The sequence below is a fragment of the Pseudochaenichthys georgianus genome, chromosome 13 (assembly GCF_902827115.2).
Source record: "Pseudochaenichthys georgianus chromosome 13, fPseGeo1.2, whole genome shotgun sequence".
In the NCBI taxonomy this organism is placed as follows: domain Eukaryota; kingdom Metazoa; phylum Chordata; class Actinopteri; order Perciformes; family Channichthyidae; genus Pseudochaenichthys; species Pseudochaenichthys georgianus.
The window spans coordinates 41946374-41957186 of record NC_047515.1 but is presented as its reverse complement, the minus strand read 5'-3'; the positions used below and the strand labels follow the sequence as shown (position 1 = coordinate 41957186).

The window sequence follows — 10813 nt, the reverse complement described above, 5'->3', positions numbered from 1 at the left end:
ACATGCAGGTAGACCAGCCAGGAGGGAGTTGCAGTAGTCTAGGTGTTATAAAAAGGTTAGATGAAAAAACTAGGAATTAAATAAGATGGCTAGAGTCACCAAAAATGTATCCTTAGGTGCTTTTATTAACACCAACATGCTGAAAAAACACAAAGTAACAAGGATGGTACAGGAAGAGATCAAAACCCTGCTATATACATACAGGTCGAGGACATATAACTGGTACCTCTCTGCTCTACCGCCACAGGCAGACTCCCCTCAAAACACTTGTGGCCAGGGTTTTATACATGTTAAGCCCCTCCCCCTAGGACAATCCACTATTTATACCCCTAACCCATGTCATTCTAATCTACACACACATTCACAATGCAAGACAAATTACCCAAACACACCACATCAAAATAGGTCAACATATTATCTCTCTGACCACAGAAGCCCCAAACAATAAAATGTTTATACTTGCAAGAAAAGTGCCACCCGCGCCCATGCACTACATGGTATGCTCCAATTGCGCACAGGTGTTCCCACTGATTGAGCCTCTACTTAAGGCTGCTTCGTTCTGTGGCTCTGTTTGGCCTTCACAACCTTGAAGGAGAGGGTAAGCAGGCTACTTGCAAAAATACTTCCAATAAATTAGGTTTGAACAAACAATGACTTGGGTTTTATTTTATCAAATGTGTGTTACCCTCAGTGTGCCTTTTACCATGCCCCTATGCCAACTGTGATGAAGGCTTCTTCTTCACATTACCACCCTCCTCTCTTACATCAACGATGTTTGGCAGCCTTGACAGGTAGTCTGCGGTGACGTTTTCCTTGCCTGCTTTGTGCCACACACAGAACTTGAATGGTTGTAGTTCAAGATACCATCTAGTCACCCTGGCGTTCCGGTCCTTCATGGTCTGAATCCACGTCAAGGCTCTATGGTCCGTCTGTAGGTCGAATTCCCTCCCGAGTAGGTAGTACCTTAGGCTGTCCAATGCCCACTTGATTGCCAGACACTCCTTCTCGATGGTGGAGTACCGGGTTTCACGGGGCAGAAGTTTCCTGCTGAGATACAACACTGGACGTTCCTCTCCTGGTTCTCCCTGAGCCAGCACTGCACCGATGCCCACTCCAGAGGCATCCACCTGAACCAGGAAGCGTCTTTTGAAGTCAGGACTCTACAGTACCGGAGACGAGCACAGTTTTTTCTTCAACTCCTGGAAAGCCCTTTCACACTCTTCATTCCATTCCACAGGATTCCGAGCAGCCTTGCACGTGAGGTTGGTCAATGGAACTGCTAGAGTGGCAAACTGAGGAATGAAACGTCAATACCATCCAACCAGGCCAAGAAAGGACCGTACTTGTTTCTTGGTACGAGGTCTCGGACTGTTCAGGACGGCCTCAACTTTGTCCACCTGTGGCCTGACTTCACCGTTCCCCAGCTGATACCCAAGGTAACGAGTCTCCTGCTTAGCCCACTCACATTTCTGTAGATTGAGTGTGAGTCCTGCGGCATGGATTGCACCTAGGACCCGACGAAGGTGATTGAGATGTTCCTCCCAGGTCCTGCTGTAAATGACCACGTCATCCAGGTAGGCAGCATTGCAGTCCTCGCACCCCAGAAGAACTTTGTCCATTAACCTCTGGAAGGTTGCTGGGGCACCATGTAGACCAAACGGCATCACAGTAAACTGGAAGAGGCCTAGTGGGCTTCTGAACGCGGTGAGGTGCCGGGACTGGCTTTCCAAGGGGACCTGCCAATACCCCTTGCAGAGGTCCAAGGTAGTGATGTAGTTGGCTCGACCAATCCTCTCCAGCAGGTCCTCAATCCGGGGCATTGGGTAGGCATCAAAGAAGGAGATGGCATTCAGCTTCCTGAAGTCAATGCAAATGCGGAGAGAGCCATCCTTCTTGGGTACAATGACAATAGGGCTACTACACTCACTGGTTGATGGTTCAATTACTCCCAGCTCGAGCATCAAGCGGATTTCTTCCTTCAACGCCTCCACTAAACGTTACGGTACTCTGTAGCATGCCTGCCGAACTGTGTTCTGCCCCGGTTTTACTCGGATTACATGCTGCAACACACCTGTCCGGCCTGGTTTCTGTGTGAACAAGTGGGGAAGGGTATCGAAAATAACTTGCAAGTCAACTGGCTTCTTACCATCCAGGTGGGAGAGATCGACCTTCGCTGGCTGCTGATTCCAGGCACCAACTACCCCTTCGGAGTCATCCTCTTCAACCACCCTGCTGGCCAGTAGTGAGGTGATGGGAGGAGGGCTGCTTCTTTGCTCCCATGCTTTAAGGAGATTGACATGATAAGTCTGCTTTTTTTTCCTTTTCTCCGGGTGCAAGATCTCATAAGTCGTAGGCCCCATCTTCCTTAACACTTCAAACGGTCCCTGCCATTTGGCCAGTAGCTTGCTAGAGGAAGAAGGCAAGAGTAACAAAACCTTTTGACCTGGTTTGAACTCACGGTTGCGTGCTTGCTGGTCGTACCATCGTTTTTGAGTCTTCTGGGCATCCATTAGATTGAGCCTGGCCTCCTCTCGGTACTGATCCAACCGGTCCCTGATCTGGAGGACATACTGCAAAATACCCTGCCCTTCTGCCTTTCTGTCTGTTACCGTTGTTGGCTGCAAGACTCGGGACAGGGGACTGCATGCGATGCCATCAGTGGAAAAAGAAATGAATCTGTGGCTAGACTTCATTTACAAGGGACATGTGCCAGAAGACCACGGCAGATTTCTGTTTGTGTGTTCCAAACATTTTACGACGGACATGTTTATGAACTTCTCTCAAGTCCAACACGGATATGCCTCCAAAGTAATGCTAAACCCGGGATCAATACCAACCATCCGGGACCAGGCCAGTGAGGACACATCCAATTTTGAGGCTGTAAGTTTTTATTTAGCGGTGTTTTTCCTGATAAAGCTATCTCTAGCTTGTAGCATGTAGCATGTAGCTTCGCCGTATCAATGTCGCCTCAAACCCAAATGGTAATCGGTTAGGTGTTTATATATTTTTGTAGCATTCTATTTTGTACGCTCCGCAGTCTTTGCTTTGTCTTTTATTTGAATTATCAGGCATTTGCTAACATGTTCAGACATACTGCCGTAATGGCGATCTGTGTGAAGGCTGTACAGCCACGCTCTAGGCGATAACACAAGTATTTATTCTCCTATTTATTAGTATTTTGTATCCTCTAAAATCATATTGAGTAAGTTATAATAACAAACGTAATCTTCTGTAGGCAAGTGCCGTTTTTTCCAGCGTTATATGTAAAAGCTTTTGTGATTGTAGTCTGTAAGAACGATCAGATATCATCGATCTGTAAGCTAAGCTACGCTACGCTACGCTAATGAGACATGCCGTTTTTTGCAGCGTTATTTGTAAAAGCTTTTGTGATTGTAGTCTGTGATTTGATATCTTATGTTTCTGCCACTCTGTTAATTCTCCCATTCTCCTCCTCAATCTACCTAGAAGTATTTTAATGTTGTAGCTGTTACTATAAACAATACTAATGCTAGGGCTGCAACTGACAGTTATGTAGGCACATTGTTATTGCTTCTTATCGCTGTGTGATTAAAAGAATAAACACAAATAGCAGGATAGGCAATGCTAAACTTTATTTCGTACCTTCATACACACACAACACAACATTAGAATGAGCTTTTATCAACGCCTACATGATGATAACCTGTGAACATGACAGGAAAATCCACATGACATTAATACAGAGCAGGCAGAACTGAAATCTGCATTCAAAGAATACACTTTACCAAAGCTTGAGGAAAATATCACAACACAACCCCTTTATGAGCCAAACCACCATGAAAGAAAACTATGGTGCTATATCTTATCCCACTGAAAAGGCACTGCACCGATACCGTTAAAATATTGGCATAGTTCATCCCTGTGCTGCTTGGCTCGAGCTGTAGCATTGGTGGTGTGTGGCAGGGTGGCCTGCCGTAGCTCAGGGTCTTGTCTCCAGCTTCCTGGGACAGTGCCATGATCGGGTCCTTCCTGGTCAACAACTCCCGCCATGTACACGCTACAGTTCTCTGTGAGCAGGAAGTTGTGCAGAGCACAGCAAGCCAAAACAATGGCCTCCACTTTGGCAGTGTCTTGAATGTTTATGGAAGTTAGAAAGACCCGAAAACGGTTGGCTAGGATGCCAAAGGCATTTTCTACCACCCTCCGAGCCCGTGACAGCCTGTAATTAAAGATGCGTTGCTCTACAGCTAGCCTCTGGGTCGGATAGGGCGTCATGAGGTACTCCTTCAGGGGAAATGCTTCATCTGCCACAATGGAGTAGCAAACCGCCTGGTCAGAAGCAGGAGGGGGTGCAGGTGCAGGGATGCTGGATGTCCTATTCTCCAGGGCATCCTGCAGTGAGCATCCACCAAACACACCACCATCAGAAATCCTCCCGTTACAACCTACATCTACATTCAAGAACTTGTAGTTGCTGTCGGCCAGTGCCATTAGCACCATGGAAAATGTATGTTTGTAGTTGAAGTAGGTTGATCCGGTTCCTGGAGGCGGGCGGATGTTGATGTGTTTCCCATCCAGGGCACCTAGGCAGTTTGGGAAGTCCCACTGAGCCTGGAATCCATCAGCTACTCGCTGCCACTCTTCCACTGTGTCTGGGCACTGAAAAACAAAATAATGTTTTTTAAGACCCATGCTTCATATGGCAGAGCAAACATGTGCTGTTCAAATGCCTACAGACCTCACTGCATTACATAGAGATTGCACAGTAAAACCAGTCAGTATCCACACATACCTTCAGGTATTTCTCTTTTAAAACCTCGTAGATGGCTGTACAGGTCTCAGGAACTAACTGCCGTATCGTTGACACTCCCACTCGGAACTGGTAGGAAAGGCTCCTGAAGCTTTCCCCTGCGAATATTAACAAAGAGTTTATACAGAGTTATCTACACAAGCAGCTGAACAACACACTCATTAGCTACACAACTACAGGTTATAGTTTGATTACTTTAGCTACTATGAAGATTCAGACAAATGATACAAAATATAATAATGACATATTTTAACAAGCATTATTATAGGAAGAAGATAACGCTTTATTGATCCCGTGGTAAATTCTCAAGCAACCAAGCAGTACTTTGGTTTTGTACTTACACTAGTACATCTACATTACACTGCGGTATTACTACTTACTAAAGCAAAATATACAATAATATACAAAGTGCTGCAATTTTAAATATAGCAACATCTTTAGCTTGCATACCTGTTGCCAAAAATCGCAGCGTAACCATCAGACGTGTCCCCACGGAGATGCAATCCCGGTAGTTGGCGTTTTCCCTCCGGATGAGTGGAGTGATGAGTTCCTCCAACACGTGGAACTGAACAGGAAAAAGCCGAGCGAAATTTCTGAAATCTGGCACTTCATTGAAGTCCAGCTCTCGACACAGGTTCGGGAAAGCCCCATGAGCTTCTCGCTGCGGTATCCATGACTTCACCCATTTAGTGCGGTTTCTCCTAATTCTTCGCTTCCGCTTCTTGAGAGACTGTTGCTTGAGAATGTCTTCCACAAGTAACACTGCAATGGCTGATAGCTCCAGTGCCGCACAAAACATGTTTTAGATGGACGAGAGGGAAAATGGAACGCACACGCTATTTGTTGTTGTTTATATCACGGTCTGTTCTACTTCTCTGTTTTCCGGTTGTTGCCTCTTTTGAATGACGAATACACACTACCGCCGCCTGCTGGTAAGGAGAGTTATTGCCACTCATGCACTGAAGTCGGTGCGGTGTGTTCCCGTGCGGTGCGACACATGGCCAAAACGCAGGAGAACACGGCCAGGCAACAGCCGACTTCAACGTCGGCTAGTCCTCTGGTGACTGCTTGGTGTGTCAGGGCCTTAAGAACGATCAGATATCATCGATCTGTAAACTAAGCTACGCTAATGAGATATGCCGTTTTTTGCAGCGTTATATGTAAAAGCTTTTGTGATTGTAGTCTGTAAGAACGATCGGATATCATCGATCTGTAAGCTAAGCTACGCTACGCTAATGAGACATGCCGGTTTTTCCAGCGTTATATTTAAAAGCTTTTGTGTGTTTACTTGTTTGCGCACATGAATTTAAATGGGGGTGTGTTAGGATACAACACTGTATGTATGCGAGGGGGGGGGGGGGGGGACACCACGAGTAAAACTGAGCTAAAGCCCCGTTGGTCTGTTGTTGTTGACGAGGCCTTACCTCTAGCAACAGGCTAATTAGTGGCTAGCACTCATTACAGTCAGTCTACTGAGCTCAGCCCCTCTCCAACACATCATCTGCATTGAGTCAGAAACACAGCATGCACGTTACGGTTCAAAACTAACTCAGATTGGAAAAGGCTAAATAGAGAGCTTTGCTAAATAGAGAGTTTTAGCCCCATACTTTGGGATTGCAGACTATATTTATCCAAATAGTATTTTCTCATCCTGAATACTAAGTTGAGATGATTTTGTTCTAACTATGTGTTCTTCTTTACAGGCCAGCACCTCACATACTTACTAATTAGTGACAATTTGTACATCCTTTGCTATTATTTACATTTTTTTTTATCATGGCGGAAATGAAAGACTGTACCTCGCAGCCCTGCACTACAATGAAAACGCTGAGCGTGCACAAGCCACTACATCCACTGGAAACCCTCTGTATAAACTGCAGTTCCCAAAGGCCAGGAAGGGAGAATGCAGAGCAAAACCAGTAAAGACTGACCCCACATTCCGTAAGTGTTTAAAATATTTATTATACAACTATTTACAAATATAAAATAAAAAAATTAGAAAGAAGTTTCAGTTTTTTACATGCATATACTAATCTAAACCACATTTTTTGTTGTGCTTTTTTTACCATTGCACAGCCCAACGTGGCCAACTTGATGGACCTCATCTTCGACCAAGTCTTTGTGGACCCTGCACCATTATGAGCGACCTGACAGGGAGGAGGTCATCGCCGGGTATGCTACACGGTTCAATTTGGCTGCTGTCTGAACCCAACATCGACATTTCACGGATCAGGAAACTCCCTGCGTATCCTGAGGACAACGCAGGCCGGAATCACCACTCTGATCCTGCGTCCAAGGAAGCCCCAGCACCAGCTCACAAAGCTTCTGTAAAAATATTTAGTGTCATTTATACAAAATACAAGTAGGCTACATTTAGTTTTTTTTTATGGGTTTTTTTAACCGTTGATTTTGACAATAAAGTTCCGTTTGATATCAAAATGTGTCGTGATTATTCATGTTTGGATAGGTAAAGAATATTCTGATTTCAAAAGCATAAGGTTGTGTGTGTGTGGACCTTTTTTTCGTACACATGGGTGTGTTATGCCATTGCTGTGTAGTATATAATAGTACAATGACAGAATGAAAGATTGCATAAAGCCATATACACCAGTATTTATTTCCATGAACAATATTAGCATTCGTTTTACAATTTCAGTCAAAACAAACAAACCACTCACTGCTCTATTTGCCTCAACTGTAGTACACCATGTTCAGCTCTGTAAATATGCAACGCATTCTGCAGGGAGAACACATTCAGGCACACAGGCTCCAATCCAGGATGGTCCACCATACAGGTAACAGTCCTCAAGTTACTGCATCCGTCTTGACACATTGTGATAAACATATATTGAATGACATGTGAAAAATGTATTTAAACAGACAACTTAGTGAAGCTGTCAAAAATGTTACCTGTGGTATCTCCATGCAGCACACATTCTCCGTTCAGAAGGCATCGTGGCGCAATTTGCACAAAGAAGTCAATAACTGAGCTTTTAAAAACACATGAAACTACACACATTGCTGACAACTGAGGTGTTGTTGGAGTTATACTTTTTATCATCCTAAGTTATTCAACTTTCCAACGGTTGTTGCAGGATGTTGGAAGAAAAGGACTGTAAACTATTAATAAACGCAATGAGGCCATTGTATATATGCTGAAAATATGAATGTCTCCCTTTATAAATATATATATATATATATTGCTGTTTTTGCGTTACAAACTGTACACATTGCATTCTTGCTAATTAGCCAAAATATGAAGGGAATAAGGAGCAAGCATCGTAACAGAGTAACATAAATAGGGACAACAGCTTGTCAGCTAACCATTCAGAAACGTCCTGCTGCAACCGAGATGTTTGCACCTCCACCAAAACCTCCGCTGCTTCAGGGTCAGTTTCTGGATCAAATTGATAGTATGCTTGAACACATGCATTGCTCTGAGATGATGATCATGTTTATTCCACACTCGTAATCACAGCAAGCATGGTAACGTGACTCTCGCCGGCTCATGCCTGCTCTTCTGCAGGGGGGCGTGGTCAGCTGCTGCTCAGAATTTTCAAAGACAGGCTTGGAATAGAGCGAAAATGAGCGAAACGAGGCATGTCTAAAAAATGATCTGTTTGGTATTTTGAAAAATAAAATGTTGGGACGCTACTCAAGATGGCGCAGACAAATCAACTTCCGGTGAGACCGAGGAGCGAGGAAATAAAAAATAAGAGAAGTGAGAAGGGCCCATAGAGTGGTGCAGTAACGCGTCCTAAAACCCGGAAGTAAGCTGCGCACGGGTTCCCATGGTTCCCTCGACAAAAAAGCCATGGGATTTCTCCATAGGATTTAGGAAAATAGCTCGAAATAAGATCTGTGGGAAACGTACCTGTTTGATGCACGTTTTGTTCAGCCGGATAATCTCCATAATCCATCATTAGATTTATGATTAGACAATTATAAAAGTAGGGCAGACATGTGGATATCATCCGGCTGAACAAAACGCTGGGCCTCTCGCGATAATTAATTTTGTTGGATACATTTTCCCGGAAACTATTGCGATAAACGATAATATTGTCGGCACCGCTGTATGACCATTTTAGACCACTGACATAATGATAATATATAATAATAATTCAAGTACATCCTTTCAAACTGCTAGTCACATCCTCATGTAAATGGGAATTTATCGAGTTCATTTTTATTTATCGTACGATAAGTCAATGAATTGCTTATCGCGACAGGCACACAATAAAACAGTGTGTTTGACTTTCATTAGTGAATGAAACTTTGTGCCCTTTATACTCTGTGTCCAATATTGTGTATTTGTATATATTGTATATATATATATCCCATATATGCTCAGGTCCCGCTACTGACACGATAGCAGTCATTTAGTGTGCATATGTGTAATTAAACCCATGATATCAAAATCTCACTCCAGCCAGGTAGCCTACCCAAAGTTGGCAACCCTGGGTAAATTGTGTACTTTTACTCCACTGCATGTATTTAATACCTTTAGTTACTCTACAGATCTGGATGAAGGATGTGAAATATAATCAAGTGTTAAATCAGACTTTAGTTCCACCTGGAGTAAATCCACCAGCTACCCTGCAGTCTACAAAGTACTTCAGACTAGCTGCACCTTCACCAGCTTTGAGAACACTTTCATGATCAATCATTATAAAACATATCATATATATTATTCTGAAATGGACCAATCTGCACAACGACTATTTTTACTGTCTTTCACTATATTTTGATGAGAATACTTTTCTACTTTTACTTGAGGAACATTTTGAATTCAGGACTTTTACTGTAACAGAGTATTCCTACACTCTGGTACTTCTACTTTTACTCAAGTACAAGATCTGAGTACTTCTACTTTTACTCAAGTACAAGACCTGAGTACTTCTACTTTTACTTTAGTACCAGACCTGAGTACTTCTACTTTTACTCAAGTACAAGATCTGAGTACTTCTACTTTTACTGTCGCTACTTTAACTATATTTTGATGAGAATACTTTTCTACTTTTACTTGAGTAACATTTTGAATGCAGTACTTTTACTGTAATAGAGTATTCCTACACTCTGGTACTTCTACTTTTACTCAAGGACAAGATCTGAGTACTTCTACTTTTACTCAAGTACCAGATCTGAGTACTTCTCCCGTTTCTCTAAATACATTTATCAAGAACTGGAAGTAATTTCTACTGTAGGTGTATTTCAGTCAGGCACCTCTCCTGACAGCTGCAGCCGGTTGGCGGGGTCCTTCCTTTCCCCTGTGCTAAACAGGATTAGCATCGCAACATGCCGACTGTCGGAGTAAAGAGGGATCTTCTGTTCAAAGCTTTGGGCAAAACATACAGTAAGTCATGTGTAATACATATCCAAGTAACGGGACACGTGTCTGCCGGGTTATTTAATGTCATTTAGGCTTTTAAAAGACCGAGGAACTCAAGAGTTTCGCATGAAATCATTAGCCTGATGTAAGCAACAAATGGCTAACTTTAGCGGTCTCTGACTTTACTACGAAGGGAATTAATGCCGAATAGAAACGTGAATGTTAACGTATGCCTGTGTATATTAATGTCATCAAGAAAGTAGTGTTAGTTAGATATTTGACATGCATGTGTTTGATGACAACGTGATTGCATCATTTCCTCCCGTCATTTAAATCTGAGCAGTCTGCCGTTTTATTTAAATGTTTTATGAATGATTTGTTTTGTTGTTACAGCTGATGTAGAGTTTGACGAGCTGTGCTTTGAGTATGGGCTGGAGCTGGATGAAATTGTGAGTGAACTGTAATGAAAAAGATCAAAACACTGTTTGCATTTAAGTTTGTGTTGCTTTTTGAAGCCTAAAAACAAGATTTAGTAAATCAACACATTTAGAAAAGATGTTGCAGAAGGAACAACAATACAATATATAACGCTTTAGCATCTTTAACGTCTTTTAAATCACGTATTAAAACCCGCTTTTATGGAATAACACATTTTAAGTGGTTAAATACTTTTTTGTATCTTAATGATTGCACTT

The 10813-nt window shown here is 42.9% G+C and overlaps 2 protein-coding genes across 2 annotated transcripts in view; one reads left to right on the top strand and one right to left on the bottom strand.

The window, feature by feature from the left end:
- Positions 1 to 3628: 3628 nt before the first annotated feature.
- LOC117457071 (uncharacterized) lies at positions 3629 to 5588 on the bottom strand. The gene is made up of 3 exons (XM_034096937.1): positions 5240 to 5588; positions 4772 to 4887; positions 3629 to 4638 (listed from the first exon to the last, which is right to left on the bottom strand). Exons 1-3 carry the CDS (start codon positions 5586 to 5588, stop codon positions 3835 to 3837), a joined length of 1269 nt encoding a protein of 422 aa, XP_033952828.1. The 3' UTR covers positions 3629 to 3834.
- A 4435-nt stretch (positions 5589 to 10023) lies between these two features.
- farsb (phenylalanyl-tRNA synthetase subunit beta) overlaps positions 10024 to 10813 on the top strand; it is a 29664-nt gene continuing 28874 nt past the window's right edge. Inside the window, exons 1-2 of the mRNA XM_034097348.1 lie at positions 10024 to 10142; positions 10512 to 10567. Coding sequence (XP_033953239.1) covers positions 10085 to 10142; positions 10512 to 10567 — 114 coding nt within the window. The 5' untranslated portion in view covers positions 10024 to 10084. The remainder of the gene's footprint in view (positions 10143 to 10511; positions 10568 to 10813) is intronic.

Coding starts and splice junctions, on each gene's coding strand:
- LOC117457071 (XM_034096937.1), bottom strand. CDS start 5,588: ATGTTTTGTGCGGCACTGGAGCTATCAGCCATTGCAGTGTTACTTGTG. Junction 4,888..5,239: donor GCTGCGATTTTTGGCAACAG/GTATGCAAGCTA, acceptor TAATATTCGCAG/GGGAAAGCTTCAGGAGCCTT. Junction 4,639..4,771: donor TAAAAGAGAAATACCTGAAG/GTATGTGTGGAT, acceptor TTTGTTTTTCAG/TGCCCAGACACAGTGGAAGA.